Source organism: Hydra vulgaris, chromosome 11, assembly GCF_038396675.1.
Source record: "Hydra vulgaris chromosome 11, alternate assembly HydraT2T_AEP".
Classification (NCBI taxonomy): domain Eukaryota; kingdom Metazoa; phylum Cnidaria; class Hydrozoa; order Anthoathecata; family Hydridae; genus Hydra; species Hydra vulgaris.
This window is the reverse complement of record NC_088930.1, coordinates 21,522,003-21,547,149: the sequence shown is the minus strand read 5'-3', so window position 1 is coordinate 21,547,149 and position 25,147 is coordinate 21,522,003. Positions and strand designations below refer to the sequence as shown.

Sequence of the window (25,147 nt, the reverse complement as noted above, 5' to 3'; positions counted from 1 at the left end):
ATTATAAGAAACACATTTTTTTATTATAAGTAAAACACTTTTTTATTATAAGAAACAACTTTTTATATTAGAAAAAACACTCTTTTTTATAATTATAAGAAACACCCTTTTTTATATTTTATATTAGAAATTTAAAAGAAAATTTTTATTTAAAAAAATTTATAGTTACACAATTAAATGTCAACCAAGTTTTGTCAACCGAGTTATTAAATTTTCTTTTGCAAAAGATTTTTTTTAAATAATCAATTGAAATTTCTAATTGAAGTACTATATTTTTTAATTTATTAAATAATTTTCTATTCAATAAAATTCTTATCATCAACAATTTATCAAATATTTGAATGTTTTGGGGGTGTGGTTATACTTGCTTAGTTTAAATTGTTTGAAGTTATGTAAATTTAAGTTATTTACATATTTTATTTCAAGACTATTAACAAAAAATTCAAATGCAGATGTTCAGTTTAATGTTTTTTGGCTGCATGGTTACATTGTTTAAAACAAATAAAATGCTGTGTGTTTAGCTTTTTTACTGAGCAAATTAAATAAAGGTTAAAAATGTCAACACTTCCATCTTTTGCATCGTTTTTTGAGGAAAACCCTTCGATCAAAAAGCAGTATGTGATTTTATTTTTAATTTTTATGTAGTTTACAAGTATTTGGTTTTTTAAATTTTAATAAATTTATTTTTGTTTCTTGATTTATTAAAACGTTTTTTTGAAATTTTAAATAGTTTTATAATTATATACTTTTTAAATGTCTTTTAAAGAGATTTATTACTAAATAATTTTGTTATTTAATAGTAAATCTCTAATAATTTATCCTAGTCATGACATTAAACTTATTCTTTATTGGGGCAGATAATGCTTTTTTTGCCACATGGCAATTGAAGTGTAGGAGAAGTTTGTGAGCCTTGGATGGTATCAAAATAAAAATACTCTGTCTTGGTCTGTAAAACAGGTTAACACTAGGAAGGGTATTGGGTTGTAAAAAATTGCTTCAACTTCTCCATGTCATATAAAAAATAGCATTATGGAAATCTTTCTAAACAGACAACCCTTCTACTCTTTTAGCCATGATTTGATTTAATTTATTCCAATTTTATTGGAAATAAATTCGGTTTTATCAAGACACCAATTTGTTCCAATCAAGGTAATCGGTTGCCGAAATTGGAATACTTTGGTTCCTTAATATTGTTTCTTGTTTCTTTTTAAAAAAAGTTCAACTCATTCAAAATTCATAATAGGATTAAAATTGTCTAAACAAAATTAAATTTTACAAATAATAAATTTTACAAAAGCTTCAACTACTATGAATTCTTTTATTTTATCAATTAAAAATCACTGAATAAATTATTATTTTTGAGGTTTATGATTCTATTTATTTATTTTTAAATTGCGTCTAAACTATTTCTTCAACCCTTTGTGACCCCAGTGATTTCATCACTGATTAAGTACTAAAAACTTTACAGTTCTGGTCAAGGAAACTTTTACTATTTTGTTATATCACTGCAATATCATGCTTGCAGCAAATTATAAATAATATAAACTTATAAGAAAAGTTTATATTATTACTTGCATTTTAAATTCCATCGGATTAAACACAAAAAAACCATATAATTCACAAAAGTACAGTTTACCGGGTGCAATCAATATATAGTGTGAACACCATTATTATTAGATCACCTGAAGAAAAATGATGCAAAAAAAGCTTTAAAGTGATGGTGCTTGTGCTTTTTTTAACATTAAGCTTTCAAAATTTCTCAAACTTAGTAAAATAAAACAATTTCATAAAAAAATATAAAATATAACCTTGACTTTTATTTTCAGAACAAATGTTCAAATAAAGTTTCAATTAAGGGACTGTTCTAATTTAGGCAACTCTCCTCTATTTATAAGGTGTTGTATTAGCTGAGAGAGAAGATGATGATCAGATGGGTGTGTGAATCTAACAAAACAAGTATAGCCATAATCTTAGACAATTATTAGGAATAGTGAGTGTATTGAACAAAGTTTGTCAGAGAAGATGAAAATGGTTTAAGTATGTTAAGCAATGAGGGTACAGATAATGTATATATATTTCTCTCTCTCTCTCATATATATATATATATATATATATATATATATATATATGTATATATATATATATATATATATATATATATATATATATATATATATATATATATATATATATATATATATATATATATATATATATATTATAATAATAATAATAATAATGTTTCCCATAAACATTAAAGTTTTTATTAAAATAAAAGATAAAACACATATTTAAAAGCTTATATTGCAGATGTATTGCAGGTCTACATAAAACGCCTCTTTTGACACTACACCTTAACTGATCAATTTATTTTTGTGACCAGGTCTACTGCTATTTCAGTATCAATTAATTGCAAATTTTTTTTTAGAAAAAAAATTACTATACACGTCCATGATGAAATTAAAAACAGTAAGTTTGCTTTTCTTTATATTGTAACTTTGAGTTGGTGAAAAATATGCTGGTTATTTAATTATTGTTGTTATTTTGTTTTAGTGATGAGAGATTTTAAATTTTCTGGATATCTTCTTTTATAAGAAATTGTTATTTTGTTTTAGCAAAGAGAGATTTTAAATTTTCTGGATATCTTCTTTTAAAAGAAATTGTTGTTATTTTGATTTAGCGATGAGAGATTTTAAATGTTCTGGATATCTTCTTTTAAAAGAAATTGTTGTTATTTTGATTTAGCGATGAGAGATTTTAAATGTTCTGGATATCTTCTTTTAAAAGAAATTGTTGTTATTTTGATTTAGCGATGAGAGATTTCAAATGTTCTGGATATCTTCTTTTAAAAGAAATTGTTGTTATTTTGATTTAGCGATGAGAGATTTTAAATGTTCTGGATATCTTCTTTTAAAAGAAATTGTTGTTATTTTGATTTAGCGATGAGAGATTTTAAATGTTCTGGATATCTTCTTTTAAAAGAAATTGTTGTTATTTTGATTTAGCGATGAGAGATTTCAAATGTTCTGGATATCTTCTTTTAAAAGAAATTGTTGTTATTTTGATTTAGCGATGAGAGATTTTAAATGTTCTGGATATCTTCTTTTAAAAGAAATTGTTGTTATTTTGATTTAGCGATGAGAGATTTTAAATGTTCTGGATATCTTCTTTTAAAAGAAATTGTTGTTATTTTGATTTAGCGATGAGAGATTTCAAATGTTCTGGATATCTTCTTTTAAAAGAAATTGTTGTTATTTTGATTTAGCGATGAGAGATTTTAAATGTTCTGGATATCTTCTTTTAAAAGAAATTGTTGTTATTTTGATTTAGCGATGAGAGATTTTAAATGTTCTGGATATCTTCTTTTAAAAGAAATGCCCTACTTTAGAGATTATTTGTCTTTAAGTCATCAATGGAGTCATCATCAATGGAGTAATATTGATATTACAGTTCATTGTGATGTGAATATTTTTCAATGGTTAATTAATTATATAAAAAAGAAAAGTGGCGAAGAATTAAAATTAGGTATGTGATAACAAGGATGTTTTTTGGTTTACATAACCAATTAAATATGTGTAAAGAAAACTATCTGGTTACTATCAAACTATAATTATTTTTAGATGTTAATAATATTGTTCCATTATTATTGTCGTCAGAGTTTCTAAGAATGAATAGCTTAGTAAGGACTATATTGTTTTTTCTTCTTTTTTGTATTTTTTTTTTTTTTGTGCACTATTTACATAGCACTTCTAGTTTTGTTTTATAAAACAATTATTTTTCTGATATTAAAACAATTTAGCTTCTCTTATGCTTCTGTTAAGTACTGATAAAATTTTTCTTTTACATGCTACTGAAACTCCACTAATTTCTACATTTTAGTAATTTAAATTATATATTCTTAAAAGGTGGTATGTCTATAGTAATTTTATTTAGTTCTCATTGATTATCTGTTTAACTAACCATAAAATTGAAAAATTTCAAATTTATTTATAATTTAACAAAATCAGGTTCAATGTCACTCGTATAATTAAAAACTAGTCATTGGAGTGACACCTTCATAAAATAAAGAAATAAAACAAAAAATAAACAACTAAAAGTAACAGTAAACTTAAAAAAAAAAAAAAGTAAAAATCAGTAAAAAGAGGAACAATGATATTTAAAAAAAAATAACAAAAAAAAAAGGGGGGAAAGAGTAAATAAGATGGCATGAAATGTAATGAATGAATTAGACTATATATTTAGACTTTATAAATTTAGACTATATATTTATATGTTAAGACAAAAAATATGAAATCACTCAAATAATAGCAACAACACCACCAAAAGAAATACACGACATAAACACAGTTATTTATGACAGTATAAATAAAGCACTGATATTTACGATAGTATAAACAATCCACAAAAATACAGACAATGCAAACAATCCACAAAAATACATAACAGTATAATTACACAGAAATACGCAGAAATCAAACAGTATGAACAAATGAACAAAAGAAAAAATAAACAAAGCAAACAATATAAATTAATAAAATCAATTTTTACATCTTGTTCTTTTTCATTTCCTTTTTCATTTTCGATTTTATTAGGAAAAGTTTTTTGTTTCTGTTTAGTTGTTTTACTTTTTGAATGTTTTTTTTTTCTTAATCTTTTTATTAATAATTTTCAAAACTCTCCTTTTTTCACTTTATTGGTTTTTTTTTAAATATTCTATTCTAAATATGTTTTCTATTTTTTTTCTCTTTTCCTTGTTCATCTCTTTTTCTTATTTTTGCCGTTTAAAAACACTTCCACTATTTGCATGTCATTGCAATGATATCAAATTATAGCAATTTTTATATTAAAATACACTTAGTTATCTAAAATACACAAAATAAATTATCTAAAAATACACAACTTATTTTTCAATTGGCTTTTGAGACCATTAGTCATCTGATACTACCAAGCAACTATAATGTTCAATACAGACTTTTAATTTAATCTTATATAAAACACAGATACTGCATATTTACTGGTTATCTTTAATTCTGCTTATGACAAATGCTTTATACAAATACAATTTTAAAAAAATTATTTATTTTCATTTTATAACCAAGCAATTAAGTTTTTAGACAAGGTTTTTTTAAACAAAGTTTTTCCAAACAAGGTTTTTGTTTTGTTGTATTAAATTAGTCATTATTTAATTTATTTGTAAATATGCATTTAACTTATGATAGTTATTATTATTAACATGTTATTTTATTTAATTGTAAATATTTATTAAATCTGTCTTTAATTCCAATTAAGGTCAAGAAATGCATCAATTTTTGCTGTAGTCATTTGAATGATGTCATAGCTGCATCCAATAACATGCATGGCATAAGTGACAAGATAGTATATAGGTAAATATATTCTTAAAATATGAAAGTAGTTTACATTTACAAACTTCAAAATAAGTTTGTAATAAAATGACTTTTTGATGTATATACTAACATTTACTTGTAAATTTTCTGATTTGTTGAATCTTTAGATTTACACAAGTTATGCGTTTAATTTAAATGAATGCTTCAATTTATAATAGTTTTGCATTGTTTAATTTAAATAAATGCTCAATTCATAATAGTTTTGCATTGTGTAATTTAAATGAATGCTCAATTCATAATAGTTTTGCATTGTTTAATTAAAGTGTATGCTCAATTCATAATAGTTTTGCATTGTTTAATTTAAATGAATGCTCAATTCATAATAGTTATGCATTGATTATTTTAAATGAATGTTTCAATTCATAATAGTTTTGCATTGTTTATTTTAGAATTTTCTAAAGAAATTATCTATATTAATGGTTTTCCGGACAATCTTACTTCTAAAGTGGCTTTATTTGCTAATGACACAGTTTTCTAAAGAAATAAAAGTTCCGATAAGATAATAGGTTAGATAAGCATTTATTTTACTGAGACCATCAACACAACTAATTAAATGAAAGTTTTTCTGCTATTCACCAACTAAACTAATTCAAAAGTGGTTAAATGAATCTTGTTTTTCTGCCTTTCGGAAAATTAAATAAGTGATTCCAGATTTAAAAACTCTTGAGTTTGTTCTGATTTTTCATCTATATTATTGGTCTTCCTGATTAACATGTGCTTCCTAATTGGCAACCTTAATTCTTAAGTGACTCAATTTGCTAATGATACAACTTTACACTGCAAAATCATCACTTTTTGATTGCTTAGAGCTGGCAGCCAACTTTGGTTTTAATCTTTCTTATACGGCAGCTTGGAATTTGCATTGGCAAATTCCAAGCTGCCGTATTTTGTCCATTAGTATTGATTTTTTTTTCGATGTCAGGGTACTTCAAAAAGCATTATAATGCTTTAAAAGCATTTAACTAAGAAGCTCATGTCACCTTCCTTATCGATATCGCAAATGTGGCCAGAGCAGGCATCAAATGTTGGAGCTATTTACTCTAAGATTCTAACTCATGCATCACAGCTGCTTGAATAATAAATAATAATAATAATAATATATTGGTGATGGCAACACTCTTACTGAGTTCTTTACTTTATGTCTTTGTGGATTATCATTTTATTATATCATATCACTACTGAACTCATATCAAAACCATGTGTCTAATCCATAGCAAAGTTTTTTTCCTGCTTACTACTTTCTTACTCCTAATTTTTTCTTCTCTACCTCTATAAATCTTTTATCTTTAATTATTTGAAGTATTGTTGTCATGTTTGTATAGGTTCTTCCAATGATTTCTTTTCTCTTTTTGTTCCACTAACCAAAACGTAACCTCCATGTTTTTACAAATAACTTATTCATAAAGTTTTTTTTGTTGAACGTCAATGCTTTGAAGTTCTCTCCTATCTTTGTGTTTTTCTGGCTCATACAGATTTCAGTTTTTTTTTAAAGTATTCTGTCAATAATTTTCTTGCTCTTCAAATCTTTTTCTACTACCTATTAAAAAATTATTGTATTTCCGTTGCTGTTATTATTAATATAGTTATTTGTTTTTTCTGAATTTATTTTAGAATTGCATCTCGATTCGATCAAAGACAAATATATCAGCTTCAAGATAATGATGATAAATTTAAAAGGTGAATACTGAAAAAATCACCAAGATATAACAATATATGCGCTACCATGTAGTTTTTTGATGTTTATAAAATGCAAAATTGAATGTTTAAGAAAACAAAATTAATTTTTATTATAATATATTATATATGAAATTAATTTTTATTCTAATATATTATATTATAAAGTTTGTGTATTTTAATAATATAGTAGGTTGTTTCGTGTGAAGCTTGATGAAATCTTTAAACCTGATTATTCTACCGAACTATCACCAAATAATGCTTCTACTTTGTTTAGGTTAATTAAAGGTTTTTTTCTGTTTCAATTTTTAAATTAATTTTTTCTTGCTGACATACAAATATATAGATATTTTATAACAGGTGTCTTGTCTGTGGAAAGTATCTTTTGGCATATATCTGTAATCGAATTTCATGTTCAATTGATAGGTTATAAATTTATCTATGCTAAGTTAATGTGAAATTATGTTGTATCACATTGTAATGTTGTAAAAAAGCACGGTTTTGTAAGCCTTCCAGTTTTTAAATTTTAAACACATGTTATGGGGTTGTCCATAAATTACGTCACGCTATTAGTGATAAGGGGGATTGGTGGTTTTGTGACAACTTGTACAAAACTTGCTACTTGAGTGTTACGATTTTTTGTCGATGGGGGATGGGGGGGGATCAAAAACAGTCGAAAATTGCGTGACGTAATTTATGGACGACCCTTATGATAAAAATATGTTGTGATAAACACATTATTTTGATAATCATGTTATATTATAATAAACTTGTTATTTTCTAGAATGACAATTGATAGCTATGGCAATATACGCTGGTGCCATGTAAGGTATAACATTTTATAAACATTTGATATTATTAGTTTTGTTTTTTAACGTTTATTATTATTATTCTTTGAATGAAAAGGGATTCCTTATGGTCATCTGCAGATTATTTGTTGATGCTAAAAGAGGAGTTAAAATCTTGGACTCTTGTATACTGGAGGTAAGTTTTTGTTTTAGATTTCAAAATAATAATTTTATGTAGTAAAAATATTTGGCAAAAACATCTTAAGTAGTTGCAGTCTTTTGTGCATTAATTTACAAAAAAACAAATATTGCAAAGAAAAAAAATAACAATTAAGCCAAAGTTGGATCAGAAGATTTCAATAATTTTTTATTTCTTATTATTTCCTTCACTCATATTGTAGTTAAAACATTTTTGTCTATATAAATTAAAATTGAATATATTTCATTTTTAAAGATAAATTAACCAATATATTTTACTTTTAAAAATAAATGAACCAATAAGGTTGACTTAAATTCATAAAATAAGTTTATGCGCTATATTTGAATGTTTCAATCAGAATGTTTTTTTCATCAATGTTTTATGTTTTATTAGTATGGTTTATATACTCCTTTCAGAAGTAAAATTATAAATTTGCCCCCTTTTCCCCCACCTGACAACACAAGAAAATAATAATACCCAAAGTTTTGCTTTGAGTACAGTATTTTTTACACATGCATGAAAACTTACATTAGTCACAGGAAAGATTTTGCTAGGAAACACGTGGGCTGGCCATCTTTAAAATGGCAAAATATTCTTTGGTCAGATGAGACCGAAGTTAACTTGTTTGAGTCAGATGCACTGAAAAAATATGTCAGAAGACCAAAAAGAAAAGAATATGATCCTAGATATACCGTCCAAACGGTTAAACATGGTGGAAATATTAAAATATGGGGTTGCTTTTCATATTATGGAGTAGGTCCCCCTTTTTGGATCAAAGAAAATATGAACAAAGAAATATATTTAAATATACTGCAGGATGTTATGCTACCCTTAGCAAGAAAACCTACCTTTGATTTGGGTTTATCAACAAGACAATGACCCAAAGCATAGAGATAAGGTAGTAAAAAAATGTTTCATAACGAGAAAATTTGGATTTTGAAGTGGCCAGCCCAATCACCGGACATAAATCCAATAGAAAATCTCTGAAAAAAGTATTTTGAGGGTTTAATATTTTTATGAGTTTTTAAAATAAGTATTATATAATACATTTGGAAAAACATTCCAATAAGTACATGCCAAAAATTAGTTGATACCATGCCAAAAAGATGTGCAGCAATAATTGCAAATAAAGGGTATAAAACCAAATATTATTAAGCCTTAAGTAAATTAAATTTTTACTTATTATTGTTCATTATTTCCAAAATATGTACTTAATTTTAATTAACCTATTTTTTTGCACAGTAGATATTTTTAAAAATAATCTAATTATATAGGCTAGTAAACAAATTTTGTTTTCTAGTTGTTTCCTTACATTAAAAATATTAGTTAACAACATATATATATATATAATATATATATATATATATATATATATATATATATATATATATATATATATATATATATATATATATATGTATATATATATATATATATATATATATATATTAGGGTGTTCCAAAAAAATGACTTTTTTGAATTTCAACTAACATTGCTTTTCATAAGGTGCCCCAACCTTGATATTACTAATAATTTATTTTTTTTCATGATTAGATCACTCCATGACTTCCCTCAATGGGTCCAAAGGTTATTTTTTACCCGTTTTTTGCCCATATTTCGGACTAATTGAGGGGAGTGTTACCATTATCCAAATTAATTTTTTTTTTTACTTGAACAATGAAGATCAAAAAATTAAAAAAAAAGCATTTTTAAGCTTTTTTGCACTATATTAGTGTTCTGCTTGTTAACAAGATACTTTACATATTAAAATATTTATATTTACATAATAAAACCATGATTTATGATTAGTTTCTGAAGTAATTAGTTGTCAAACATAGTTCATGTTTATAATTTTATTTTGTAAACAAAGAATTCTTTACATAATCAGATTTTTTTTTTAATTTTTCTTTCACTCTTGTATTTGTTTGATACGAGGAAGGTACTTTGTCTTTTATCCTCATTGCGCGATTTATTGATCAACTCCTATTAAAGAATATTTAAAAGTAATGAGCTCGTGAATTAAATTGAGATTTTTAACATAAAACCAAATATAAAAAATAGATAACTGAACTAGTTTTATAGCCCTCTCACTACAGTCATATTTACTACTTCAAGATTATTCGCAAATTGTTTGAATTCTAGGTAATAGTCATTTAGATCCCATGTCTCAGATGGAGTCTTAAGCCACTGTACTTCAGCATTTGCATGGTTTAAGATATGAAAAATTAACCAACTTTGGTCAGTTATAAGCGGGGTCAAACTTGGGGGAGAATCATCATTAAACATAAGGGAGTTCAGTATATTTAAATTAACTTGATGTCTCTCTATGGCATAAGTTGTAGGTCTTGGGGTTAAGTACAACTTCTTAGCAATGCCACTCCGTTCTTGTACATTTTTATTACCAAGAGACATAAATAAATTATTTGGGTCTATGTACCAGGTGTGTCTCTTTAGAGATTCTACAACAGGATTTGCCTGGACAGGAATCATTTTTGAGTATCTCAACATCTGTCAAAGAGCTTTCATATCCTAAAGATTTTTAGAATATTAAATATTACACAAAATTTTCAAACAAAGAAAAAGAATAAAAATAAATTATTAATGATTAAAAACTTTTAAAACACGGAAATGTCACCTGATATGGAGCGACAGCCGGAATTTCAGCCTTTATAAACCACTCAGTGTAAAATACAGCTGTGAAGAATGCCATATCATTTATTTATTTCTTCTCGAAATCTGTCAAGCTAGAAATGTTGTCTAAAAGGAGATACATTTTCAGAAAGTATATTCCCTTTGCCATAAATCTGGCATGGTGAACAGGCCCAGGTTTTCTTAGTCTGTACTGTTCATCACCAGATAAAACCATTGTTGTCAATTCCACTAACTCTAGATAATCAGACCTTCATCCATCCTAAATAAGACTATTTATTTAGACATAAAACAGTAGCTTACTAAACATTTTATTACAGAGTATTTTATTTGTTCAAAATTTTAAATACCTTTTTCATTGTTTTCATTCTAATAATATTTTGAGAAAAAGATAAGGCTTCCTTGAATTGTACCTGCAGCCAGCTATCAGAAATATCTTAAATTTTTACTTTGTTTAACACTATGGAATTTTGATCGATTGAGTTCCATACATCTTTAAGTTTCTTAAACAATGGATTATCTAGGCCATTTGTTTTACTGCTTGGATAAATGTTCCAGCAGTGAATAATATGCCTTTCATAGATGTGGTGCCTACATGCTAGGAGAAGTAGAGGTCTATCAAGCTCTGCAGCTAATCTAATGCACACACCCTTTTTATTACCAGTATTTACAGAAGTAGTATCAACGCATCCTTGTAATTTATCAAAAGTATCATATTGATGAAGAAGTTTTATGATTGTATTCTTCTGTGTTTCTCCAGTACTAGAGTTCAAATGAGGAATCCCAAGAAGCTCACTTTGTCCATCTATGCTGATGGAAACAGCAAGTCTGTCAAGTTGATGTTCTATTCCGTTTGTGACCTCCTTAACTATTTTTCCATCAAAATGGAGAATAATTGGTAATGATGAAGATTTAACAAGATCAGTAACATGTTTTTTAATCTTTTCACCTTCTTTAGTTACAACTTCCTCTGCAACTCTAAACGCAGTTGAAGAAGATATTGCAAAATTAGTAACATCACTTCCAGAGTTAGAAATAACACTTGCCACTATTGCAGTGTGTAAAAAAACAATAGAGGTAGATTGCTCTTTTTTTATATCTGCTACATATTCACAGTCAGAATTATTATCATTGCTTGAAGAGTTTTCTAAACTGTCTAAATTGTTACCATTGTTTAGTTTAATTTCCATGTTTAACATGGAACGGAATTTTTTGTGAGATCTCTTAATAGTGTAGGTAAATCTTTTATCATTTGTTCCTATTCTTCCCGTCCTATTTCCGAGTTAGTCCAAAATAAACGCAATATCTTCATTTTTGGTTTTTGGTGTCCTTCTCCTGTCTTTCATAATATCTTCAATTAGTCCTTTTTTTTTACTAATCCAAAAGCATTTTAACATTACTTCAAAAAATTTCTCATTACTTTTTGTATCTGTTAGGTTGTTTCTTTTGCTATTCTTCTTTAACTTGTAATAGTTGTTCACCATTTTATCAATCTTCTTTCTTTTAAATGCAAAATTTATTCAATGTTTAAAATAAAGATAAAAATAAATTTGTTAATAAATTTTGATTTCATAATTTACCTAATATTTTCAAAGGTTATGATAGGGAATCCTGCAAGATTACAAGATTGCAAGACCTTACCATTTTAGACATTACACAACAATCAGCTTGTGTAGGGCATCTAAGCTCAAATGAATTAATTTTGAAATGACATCTAATTAAAACCGTTTTCTTTACTTTGGGATTCAAGTTTCTTAGATATAGGTAGTATTGCAAAACCTCTATGCCAGTAGGAAGTTTATAACATGAAAGATTTTCTCTAACTTTCTTTACTAGAAATACTTCAGCCTTATTTCGAGTAAGCTTCTTTTTTGGTGGGATTTTACTATTAAGAAATTTTTTTAAAGTTAATTAGTTACTGAAAAGATAAATGATAAACAAAATATAAAATAAGTTAAAAATCAAATTGTATACACAAGGTAAAATATAATTGTTCACAAAATAAAACAAATATATGTGTATTTAAAATATAGTAAAATAAATAAATATTTTTGAATTTTTTGATCTTCATTGTTCAAATAAAAAAACAAATTAAGCTTATCATTATATTTTTATTTTCTTCAAAAAGATAAAACAACAACAAAAAAAAAGAAATAAAAACTAATTTGGATAATGGTAACATTAGTTAACCTCATTTAGTCTGAAATATGGGCAAAAAATGACCTTTGGACCCATTGAGGGAAGTTATGGAGTGATCTAATCATGAAGAAAAAAAAATTTATTAGTAATATCAAGGTTGGGGCACCTTATGAAAAGCAATGTTAGTTGAAATTCAAAAAAGTCATACACCCTAATATATATATATATATTATATATATAATATATATATATGTATGTATATGTATGTGTGAGTGTGTATATGTATGTATGTATGTATGTGTATATATATATATATATATATATATATATATATATATATATATATATGTATGTAATATGTGTGTGTGTGTGTGTGTGTGTGTGTATGTGTGTGTGTGTGTGTGTGTGTGTGTGTCTATATATATATATATATATATATATATATATATATATATATATATATATATATATATATATATATATATGTATGTATGTATGTAATATATGTGTGTGTGTGTCTATATATATATATATATATATATATATATATATATATATATATATATATATATATATATATATATATGTATGTATGTATGTAATATATGTGTGTGTGTGTGTCTATATATATATATATATATATATATATATATATATATATATATATATATATATATATATATATATATATATATATATATATATATATATACAGGGCCGGTTCAAGGATGTTTTTTGGTATATGCGAGATCAAGGTTTGGCGCCCCCTATAAAAAAACTGATTCCTTTAAAAATTCTGAAAAAGTATTTTGAGGGTTTAATATTTTTATAAGTTTTTAAAATAAGTATTATTGAAATGGTTGTTTCTTAAAAATTAAAATTAACAGCAAAGCAGATTATATTAATAAACCAATAATTTTTACGATAGTTATTATTATGAAAAAATCGAAATATAATTGTGTATTTATTATTAACTTATCATATGTGTTCTGGTAAATTGCACATATTTATTAAAACCCCTAAAATACAATAAAAATATAATATCCTAATAAATATTTACCGCTTTTTACATAAAAACAGACTACAAAATTGTAAGCGTCATAAAATACATTTTTGAACAAATAAGTTAACAAGCACATCGTAAAGTTTTAATTGACAAAAATAAAACGTATAACCAAGTAACAAGCTTTTCTCGCTTTAAGTAACCGATTCCTTCTTTAAAAATCTTTTAAAGAAGGAATCGGTTAGTACTCGGAACTTGGTGTTCAATTGTCAATGTGGCCATCCACATAAGCGGTCTTGAGAAATGGTCAATCGAAGGTAATTTTTGATAATTTTGAATTTATATTTGAAAAATAACTTTTTTCTCCGCTGGCCACTGATACCATGAGAGTTTTTAATACTGCACATTAGGAATGATGTCAATCAAACATTTTTGACAGTGTTGAAAATGACAATGGTGTTTAGGGGCAGCTATTTTTTGGGAAGATTAGAGCAAAGATTACGATATCACCAAACAGTTCATGCCTATTGACGTCACTTAAAATTTTTCACCTAATATTTAAAATATACTCATATTTTTTTCATTATGATTACTGCAACTATTATCGTCGACTTCTTGTTTGTTTATTTTTTTACTATTATCATCAAAGTATGATTTTTAAATGTTTACTGTTTATGTATGTTCTATGTGGTATGCTTATTTTTAATCATATTATATTTAAAAACTGGTGTCACTCCTTTGATTAGAATTTTGTTTGAGTGACACCATCCCTATCAATCATTTAGTTATTTTATATTAAATACTTATAATTAATTTACTCATTATTATATTATTTTATATTATTATTACTTTTATTTATATATATTTTTATTAATCAATTATTTTTACTTCCTACGATCAATAGAATTATGATTTTTTATTTAAATTTTTTTTATTATTATTATTATATTCTTTGTATGATTTAAGAAAGAAAATAAATATCTTGTTGTTGTTGCTGTTCTTGCCATCAGTTGTCAAAACAAAATGCAGGTTTTCGCACTTTTTATTAACTGTATCTGTGTTACATTCGTTATTCTGTTATATTATAGAGGAATTCAAAATGTGTGCTGTAATTTTTCATCAGTTCAAATCTTTATGACAAAGAATTAATTGCAGTCTAAAACTACAAAAAATAAATTCACCTTAAAAGACTCCATTGCCAACTTAACTGATTCATATTTACCTTTATAATAAAATTGCTTATTGATCTTTCATGGCCTGATCACAACTTCATAAGAGAACTTTAGATCTCCAGATGTCTAGCTTTTTGGCCAGTTCCATGGCATCTGTAATAACACTATACAGCCCATTTTCCGATTTCATGTTCTCCAAAAAATTCTCTATACTTTCAATTAGTTTTAAAGTACTCTGCAGATAAACAGTTTTCATCTTAAGTGTTTTGCTTACTAAATTAAATTTGAACGAGACATACCAAGAGACCAAAGAGCAGAATAATTTAAAATCTATAACTTTCTTGGCAATTCCCATAGCGGTTTCCAAAAGCATCAATCTTGGAATCTAATGTGGATTTATAGACAGTGTCATAAACCTCATTAATGTGGTATCGCAAAAATTCAACGGCATCAATCCTGCTCTCCCAATGGGTTTCTCTTAGAGGATTAACAATGAAATTAATTACACGATTTGGTAATATACTCCATATATGGGTTGATCCGGAAAAAAAAGTTATAAACCTCCTGAATATTGCTGAAAAAGTTAACAGCTAGAGTACAGCAAAATGCTGCATCGTTAACAATAAGGTTTAGTGAATGGCTTTCACAAGGAACAAAAAAAATCTGGGTTAAGAACAAGGATCTTTTTTTGTACGCCTACATTCTTTTCCTTTTTGCGTGATCCATTATCATAACCTTGGCCACGCATATTGTGCATGTTCCTTTTTTTAAAAGCTCGTCTAACAAGCAAGCTGTCAACCTTTGCCTAGATGAATCTAAGACCCGAAATAATCTAAGAAAATGTTGCCTCACCTTTACTTCTTCTCCTGGAGCTGCATACACAAACCGAACTACAAGTATCATTAAATGATACTAAAATCCTAGTGTATTTTGTAAAGAATAAATTTTGTTCTTTACGAATTATGCCAGGATTTTAGTCAAGACCTATAAAATAATACAAAGCTTACTGCAGTTCACACAAGATAAACACAATAACTTTACAGAAATTGAATTTTTTTGCTTAAAGAGTGTCCATGAGTTTCTTAAACAGTTACCTGACGAAGATGTTTAGTAAAAACAGTGTTGAACAACCTGTTGAAAACATTTTGAAATGTTTTCAACAAGTTTTAAAAAGTTTTCACTGTTTTCTTTGAAAACTGTTTCACTTGTCCCGCGATAAGCTCATCCTTGAGTTCCAAGAAACTGCACAAAGAGAGGAGTTAAAGCTAGGGTTCGGATTGTCTGCGCAGATATGCGCAGACAGTGTAGTTTGTCTGCGCAGACGTCGGCGGCGTCAAAAATTACTGCTTTGCAGACGATTTTTGAAATCAACAAAAAAAGTTTTAAACTTAAAAAATGTTTTAAGTAATATTTTAACTTTATTATAAATTCGGTGATTAGTAACAATAGGAGTTTTCAAAGATTCTTACAGTAATAAAAAAATATAATGCTGGCGCCTATTCGGTGATTTCTTGACATTCAATTTCATTGAGAATTGCATCTTCTTCAAGAATGTAATCAATCTTGTCATTTGTGTCCATCAGCACTCTATTGGTATACAAGAATACCAGCTTTTCAACTCTCATTCGTAAGACGATTTCTTAGTCGCGAGTGAATAAATCGAAAGGTCGACCAAGCTCTTTCTACTGTAGTCGATGAGCAGATCATTTCTTTAATAGGCTTAGCAATTTCGTAAAGAGCAGGATATTTATCGCGACCGATAATGTTCCAATAATTTTGCGCGTTCATCTTGAATATTGTTTCCTTTTTTCTCTCAGGCAGCGCAGCCATTTCTCCTATAAAAGCAATCAATTTATCCTTAGCAGTGTCAGCAACTTCAGGTTTGATCTTTTTGGCGAATTCAACTGTAGCAGTGATAAAATCGGTTTTATCTTCATTCAAATATAAACCTTCTGCGGCATTTTTGGGCGTTAATATGAAAGCAATTCCAATACCTGGTGTAAAGAGAAAATCGAGGCGAGTTTTTGTTATATGTCTTTATCGTCCATATATGAATTGTACATTTGACCAAAGTAAATATACGCGAGAGACAATGGAGCTTCATCACTTTCTAGCTTTTCGATCACGTTGGAAGGAAACTCACTTATGACAAGCTTAGAGAGACGGTCCCAAAATGGGTTAGATTTTATCAACGCCATAACATCAGCAGATGTATTCTTTGGTTGAATTTCCTTCAGCAATGTACTTTCTTCGTCTACCAACTTAATATGAACGTATTTTGATAGCTGGAGACTCATTGATTTATAATAACTAAACCATCGTGTAGATACAGGCATGGACAATGAAGAGAAATATTTGCTGCAATTCGTCATTCATCAAACTTTGCTTTCACGATGTGATGATTTTCCACATATTTGATGACTTTCTCTGCATCTTTGACTGTTTTTGTGGCCTCAGTTGTAGAAACTATGTCCTTCACAAGCAAGTTGACTCCATGAGCTCCGCATCCGCTAGCCGAGATGTGTGGATATTTCTCCTCGATGATCCTCCACGCTGATTTCATAACAGGAGCGTTGTCGCTTATGAAACTGGTAAATTTTTGTGAGCCAATCTCAATAACTTGTAAGATTACCGCGGCAACTGCAGATGAATTTTGAATGATTCCGGGTGTATTTATCGAGGTGTAAAAAAAAGGCTTTTGATCGGGCGCTTTAATACAAAAATTCACTATGTGATCGCCTTTTATGTTCGTCCAGCCGTCAGACATCAGTGTTAAGTTTGTTTCAGAATTCAAAATTTCATTTACAGAAGTAGAACATTTTGTGTATTGTTTGTCGAGCAGAGATCCTGATAAGACTTTAGCATTCGGGATGACAGATTCCTACGATGGATTGAGCGACTTAACGAAATCCTTAAAGGCCTCCGATTCGACTAAACTAAATGATATACTCGTGCGGTAAAAGAAATTAGCAAGCTTCGTGTCGATATCATTTTTGAGTTCTTCATTAATTGGTGGATGTACACGCTGCGTCGCACAGTGGTCAGATATCGAAAAAGCTGGTCAAAATATGAAAACGTTGAATGATTTGCCTGAAATTTCATGACAAATATGTTTTGAGGTTACTAATTAAGAATTCGCTGAATAAAAAAAAGAAAAAAAAATGCCTGATCCAATATGTTGAAAAATTGTTTAAATTGTTCATAAATGGGTTTTAAGGGTTCTTTCAGGCCATAAATTAAGAATTTCACAAAAAAAATAATTAAAAAAATTAAAAAACAAAATAGTGGATCCAATGTGCCCATAAATGCTAAAAAATGGATCAAATGATGGAAGATGTTATTAAATATAGAAAAAAAACATTCTGTTTCAGTTACAATCATTTTGGTTCTTTTTAATCTTTTTCTGTCTCTTTGTTGAAATCTTCATTATACTCAAAGTCTGTTTCCTCGGCATCTGTGTCAGAGTCTTCATAATCTTCTGCTACAGGAACCAAAAGGGCAACAGCCTCTCGCAACAAAGTCCTCAATTTTTTAGGTGTTAATTTTCGTAGAGATGAAATGTAGGGGTCTGTGGTTGCCAACAATCTCCTGAACACGTCTTCCATAGTCTTAGCTCTTAAAAACTTTCGAGAAAAACCCAAACGATATTGCTTTATTAACTTATTGGTTGATTCTTGAGCATCCTCGGACAGTTGACTAATGGGTAAGATGGCCGAAGAAATAATGTCTGGTCCGTGGATCAGCAATCTAATGATTTTGGCATGATGTACCAGGGATATTCTTTGATAAAGTGTCTTGCAGTTGTTAAGGCGTAACCTCGAAACTTTTCATTGTCGATTTCGTGTCCACTCGATATTGTTTGCAAAACTATATATAAACAATAACTATATTTGCATCATAAAAGGCTGGCAATGATAATGATATTTGCAAGCCTTCTTTGTATTTTGTTGCCTTGAATGGACTTGACAGTGTAACGTCATTCACAATCTTAGCAGCGTCTGAATGCCCTGAAGATCAAAGACTCATTTGCGTAGCGAACGATAATTCGGCAGGACTGAACTTCGTACGCATCTCGTTAGTCCTCCTTCTTTTGGACCTATCAGATAAAGTTTCGAAATTTCCGGTGGGCTGACCCGTTGATTTATTTACAGTTACACGTTTTGCATCAATCTGAAAGTTTACTGAAGTTTTTAACCAGTTTTCGTTCTTTTTGAAAAAGTAATCTTGTCGTTGAGCTGCTTCCTTATATTTGCTTCTAAACTTTGTCATTAAAACAGAAATAGTAGGTTTCACGTCGTCGGGAATTGAAATTGCATATCCAATCTTTTCTGTCAAATTTTTCCAAATGTTCTATGATCACTTGCAAATCGTTTGCAAAATATTCTTCTGTTATAATGATCTCTTTCCTCGAAAGTTCATATACGACAACCGGTGGTCTGATAAACCTGAATTTAAAAAATCTATGTTATACTTATTTGAAATTTATTTACTCAATATTTAGTTAAGTTTATAACTTTTTATTTTAATAAAATATATAATTGTATTTATACCGTCATTTAAATGAGTTCTATCCATTTCCAAATCGTTTGCAAAATATTTCTTTGTAATAAGTCTTATCTCGAAAGTCCGTAAACGGCAACCAAATTTTAAGCAAACTTATTTATTTTGAAATTTCTATTTTAATAAAAATGTATTGTGTATTATAGAGTAATTTAAATGAATTCTATCCATATATCGTCTATAAAAAGAATATGACTTATAGATTTAAATTACTGTATTAATTACATATAACTTACTGTATTAATACTTTTAATACAATAGAAATGCAATTTTTATTTTAATTATCAATTTATGCATTATTTATGTATGTATTTATTTATTTATTAATTTATTTATTAAATACATAAAAGCTTTAAAAAACATTTGCACAGAGTATATACAATGTTTGTGTTTTGATTTATATGTAATTTTTTCTTAATTTAATTATGAAGTTAGTAACTTTTTTAATGAAAAAAATTTCTTAATATTAATGATGTCATTAAAAAAAAAACCAAGTATTCAGTTTAAAATATGAAACAAGAAAGAAAGAAAAAAAAGGCAATGCAATCATATCTTGAAAATTGAAAAATGGTAATCACTGTGTGGCGGTGCGTATGGCGATCATTGTCTTTTTTTAAGTTATTCATCTCACTGTGTAGAAGAATTATATTGCGTTCGACCTGCAATATATCGCACGAAATGGACAGCTGATCTTCTGCACAGCCGGCATTAAGTAGTCCCAACATCACTAAAGCCAACCTGATAGCCCAAAAATACCGTGTCGAAACTTTTCTTTTTTCCTTTTTGACCAGCTTTTTTGAGATCTGACCAATGTGCGTCGGTGAATCAGACGTAGGCGGAAGTTGCTGAGAACCATTGATTGAGTGACGATTCATAATAACGCTTAGAAAACAATCTTTTTTCCTGGACATGTTAATCTTTTATGCGCTGCAAGGCGTTCCTTCGACTATTGAACAGTTTTGTTACATGCTAAACAAGTGCCAGAACACTTCTCTCAATCAAGATTTGTCAAATAGTTCAAAATTTTGATGTTTTCCATTTTAAACATTTTGAATGACGAAAATACACGATTTCTTGATTCTAAATCACTTTAAATTGTAGTAAGAAACACTTACAAAAGTTTATATCGATTGATTTTATGTAGCTCGAACCAAAAAGAAACAGGTAAGTAATGAAAAACTCGTAAAAAGTAGATAATTATCATAATTATCTACTTTTTACAAGTTTTTCCAAATGTCTGAAATTATTTTTGCATAATTAAATTATGAAAAAGTAATTTCAGACATTTGATTCAGATAATTTAAATTTTTCGTTTCCGTTAGAGTGTCTGCGCAGACGTCGGCGCCGACGTCTGCGCATATTTTGTCTGCGCAGATCTGCGCAGACACCCTAGTTAAAGCTAAAGTTTCTGTTTTAAACAAGACTTTGTACTGTAATTTGTGTTCAATTTATTTTTTTAAGAAAAGGCTAAACTTTATATGAAAATGAAATTGACGCACTAGTACTTGGTTGTAAATTAAAACGCTCTTGTACAGAAAAAGTTTCAGTTTTAACTGCTTCATTAAAAATGCCTTTTAAGTCTTGAGACTGTGAATTTTCTTTTGACGTCTTTTGCTCCAAGATTACAAGTTGTTTTATTTTCAAATATGGTTAAAAGTCATCAAGAAAAGAATATCAAAAAAATATTACACAATGGTTATTAAGGCTCAAATAAAGAGTAATCTATTATCTCTTTAACTTATTACTTTTTTATATTTGTAAACAAACTTGTTAGTAATAAATGCACTCTTATATCATATCTTACCTGCAATTGATACTGATTAATGTTTGGATCTTCACTTTAACAGAAAAATTATTCAATGTCTTTGCTTGTATTTTGTCTTCTCTCTCCAAATCTGAGTTGCGTTTTCTAATAAAGAAATCCAAAGGTTTCTTTTTTTTCCGCCATGATGACTCACAAATCTCAAGAGCTAACTAACTACTACTTTTCGCTATTACTATTTTTTCATTGAAAAGCAAATACATGCAAATCAATAGTTTGAACTTTGTTGCCACTAAATGCTAGTTTACGATTACAATAAACATTTAACATTAAAAAAATACGATTTAAACAATTACCTCACAAACTTATTATTTCAAATAATTAAATATCTAATACTACTCGATCTAAATATGTTTTCATATAAGTGCTGAGGAAAAATGACCTTCAGTTTTACTGGCATTTTTCTTTACAATTTCCCTGCACCAAATGACATTTTGGTAAGATACTTTGGTAATTGACATTTTGGTAAGATACATAAATTATGTACGTTTTGATTGAAATTGGTTTTGGCTGCATATTAGAAAAATTTTCATTATATTTAGATGAATGTAAAAGTTTGTATTGTCATTATAGTTAAATAAATAATTTTTGGAAATTAGTTCTAACTGCTATTACAAATGATTTAGAATAATCTTGTTTGCTGTGAGATATTTCTTTATCTTATCGTCAGTATGTCATGAAAAAAACGAGTTAACAACCTGTTTTGAACTTGTCTTGATTAACAAATTTAGAATACGACAATGACTAAAAGATAGATTTTGAACACCAGTTTTTTAAAAAAGGTTCTCTCACAAACTCTCACCCTTTTTTTTAAACAAAAAAAAAGGTGAGAGTTTGTGAGAGAACCTTTTTTTCTTTTTTAAATAAAAAAAAAAGATAATCTCTTGGAATTATGATCTTCTTGCTAAGTCCTAATTAATGAAAAAAGTATTAAAAAAAAGCTTGTGTTTTGACACAAAATGAAAAAAAAATTGTCAAAAATTAAAAGTTTTAACAAGCTTTACAGAATATATATTTTTTTAAGTTTGATGAAATCAGTTCCAATAATTAAATTTTAAGGTGTTCATGAAAAATGTTGAATTATCGAGCTAATTTGACGTTTTTATCGGTAAATTTATTATCTAAAATTTTTTTACGGTTATTTTATTTAACGTGCATTTCATAACTTTGATAAATTCATTTACTTATACTTGATTATAGTCCATATGCACTAGAAACGTTCCAAGTCTTTTAAATTCTTTGAAATATAAATAAACTTAAAAATAAACAAAAATTTAACTAGAAATTTTTATTTCAGATATCTGCTCAGGGGATATGTACAATACTGTATTATGTATATAAAATACTGGATTAAACAAAAAGACTGCAACTCACGCAAGAATTTGTATGCGATAGGAGGCATTAAAAAAAAATAATTTTAATTTTTTATTTCTTACATAAATGCTTCTTTTTATTCTCTCTTAACTATATTATCTATTAATATTAATTAGGATATGGAGTTTGATTAATTACATGCAATGTAATGTTTGTGATACTATATTTCCTGTTGCGGATTTTAAGACATGTGTTTACCATCCAGGCGCCATAATAAGAGCATCAAGTAATGGAAAAACAGATTCAACTTTTCAGTGTTGCGGGCAGCCCGAAAAAAAATTTGAATTTCTTGAGTTATATGACGGATGTCAGATCAAAGATCACGATATCGTTTTCGAAAGCAGCTATGAAAAAAATGCAATCTTATGCACCAAACAGCTATACAACGAACTTAAAAACGTAATTGATGTGATTTGTTTTCAAAAAAATGCCACCACTGCGACGTCAAATTCATTCAGTCAGTGCAGTGTTACAAAGTCTCGATTCTTTTCTCAAGACAGGATAATAGAATGTAGATCTGAAAATAGCAATGAATGTTCTTCGTTGTGTCGATCTAGTCAAAAAACAAGCAAACAGTTAGAACAGTTCCCTATTTTGAAAAAAGATCAAAGATTTGTTAAGCCCCTGTCAAATTTGACTTGGAATAATTATTTACCACTCCGATTAAATCAGGATATTCAACGAGAACAAGATGATAAGCGCATGAACGACATTTTAAAAAGACTAAATCTTCACTTGGAATATCACAATGATGAAGGTGGAATTTTTTCCACATTAGAGAATCGTTTAAAAACGCTTAAAATAAAAACAAGATGAAGATATATTTTTTATTTCATTATTATACGTTAATATTATTCTTATTTTTTGAAATGTCTAATAAATTAAAATATACATTCATGTAAGATTTTCTCAGAAATAGTTAAAAGTTCAATACGCGATGCATAAGCAATCCGTTTAATAATTTATTTACAATTAAAAACCCTGCCCGCTGTTTCACTTTAAAATATAGTAATATAAAGCTATTCTTGGCTTTTTCTTTTCAGTGCTTTTTTTTTCGAGTTATTTACTTTGATATCTTTCTCATCCTTCCAACTGTTTTTCACGTTTAATTCGCAAATCGATCTACTTTGGGCACTACCATATTGCTCACTATTTTCTTTCTCACTTTCGTTTTCACATACAAAATTGTCCAAATTACTTAACTCAAATATTTCGTTACCTTGGCTACTGGAATAGTCAGATGTGGGCGATAAACATATACCAGAGTCAACTCTGAGTAATGATTTACTATTGGTTGTTCGCTCTGTTTCAACAATGACGTTTTGTTTCTGTAACTCAGTTGTAGACAAAATATCTGATTTAGAAAACTTTGGTTTATTTGAAGATAATATTGTCTTATTTTTTAGATGAGCTTCATTTAGGACTTCTAATTTTGAAACAAATTTTGATTCCGAAAAGAAAGGATGCGCAAGACTTCTAGAAGCATTTATTCTTTTTAAAGGATGGAAAACCAACAATTTCTAAAAAGTAGTTGATGTTTTTAGAAAACATTCAATTGCATTATAAAAGCAAATTGAATGTTTTAAAAAACATCAATTTGCATTTGGTAACATAATTAGCGTAATTTTATCTATTTTAACATACCTTGAAAACTACTCAATCTTAATAAAATTTAGCACAACATAGAAACACAACTACACAATCGTACACAAAACAAAGCGTACCAAAGAATGTGTACAAGTTATATATAATATATATAAATAAATAAATTTTAAAATTCTGATATTAGTAGTTCTATGCAAAACTTATTATTTGGGCAAAATTAGACGCTTTTTCTAGAAAAATAATTAAATTTGAGTTTCATATTAAACTTGTTTATAGGTTATCTAGAACAAGTCAACATTATTTTTTCAAATGATATCCCAATAAACTAATTTTTAAAATTTTCATAGGTGTTGACTAAATTGTAAATAGTTATTTTAACATGTAACTAATATACTTGAAAATTAAGTCAAAATTTAAATATTTTTTCATAGATTCTTCAGAATTTCGATAAAAAAGTAGCGAAGGTGGTTAACCTTCGCTACTTTTTTTTTCGTTGTTATTGATATCGATATTTTCATTTTTTGCTGCATTTGTGCACTCCTTTTTACCTTGACACTGTCTATGACATTTGTGCACTTCTAAGCCTTAACATTGTCCGCATGCACTCATGCATTTTATTCTATGATATTAGGATTGTTTTGCACATGCAGTTTTTATATTCATGCTGCAGTCACACCATATATCAAAAATGTGCATTAGTACAATGTCCTAAATAAAATAAATACTTGAGCTAAAAATTTAATTAACTTTTTTCAGG

The 25,147-nt window shown here is 27.7% G+C and overlaps 2 protein-coding genes across 14 annotated transcripts in view; one reads left to right on the top strand and one right to left on the bottom strand.

Annotated features, from left to right (window-relative positions):
* Positions 1-425: 425 nt before the first annotated feature.
* LOC101240286 (SANT and BTB domain regulator of class switch recombination) lies at positions 426-23,682 on the top strand. 7 transcript variants are annotated; one of them, XM_065810439.1, is made up of 11 exons: positions 426-614; positions 2,429-2,469; positions 3,331-3,525; positions 3,621-3,679; positions 5,290-5,384; positions 7,017-7,082; positions 7,270-7,356; positions 7,440-7,505; positions 7,864-7,903; positions 7,986-8,063; positions 22,902-23,682. In XM_065810439.1, the coding sequence occupies exons 1-11, from the start codon at positions 556-558 to the stop codon at positions 22,917-22,919; spliced, it is 804 nt and encodes a 267-aa protein (XP_065666511.1). In that variant the 5' UTR covers positions 426-555; the 3' UTR covers positions 22,920-23,682. The 7 variants fall into 7 exon arrangements, with proteins under 7 accessions (XP_065666511.1, XP_065666506.1, XP_065666507.1 ...); XM_065810434.1 differs by having other exon boundaries at positions 7,864-7,908; XM_065810435.1 differs by having other exon boundaries at positions 2,616-3,525; positions 7,864-7,908.
* The window catches only part of LOC100206502 (cyclin-dependent kinase 6), a 45,891-nt gene continuing 44,342 nt past the window's right edge, over positions 23,599-25,147 (bottom strand). For all 7 annotated transcript variants that reach the window (XM_065810447.1, XM_065810442.1, XM_065810445.1 and 4 more), the window contains one exon: positions 23,599-24,305. In XM_065810447.1, the coding sequence (XP_065666519.1) occupies positions 23,805-24,305 (501 nt within the window). In that variant the 3' untranslated portion in view covers positions 23,599-23,804. The remainder of the gene's footprint in view (positions 24,306-25,147) is intronic.

Bases quoted from the DNA above. Each gene is read 5' to 3' on its own strand.
- LOC101240286 (XM_065810434.1), top strand. From the start codon at position 556: ATGTCAACACTTCCATCTTTTGCATCGTTTTTTGAGGAAAACCCTTCG. The intron at 5,385-7,016 runs GTAAATATATTC...AATTTATTTTAG, and splicing joins AGTGACAAGATAGTATATAG to AATTGCATCTCGATTCGATC. The intron at 7,357-7,439 runs GTTAATTAAAGG...ATTTTATAACAG, and splicing joins AATGCTTCTACTTTGTTTAG to GTGTCTTGTCTGTGGAAAGT.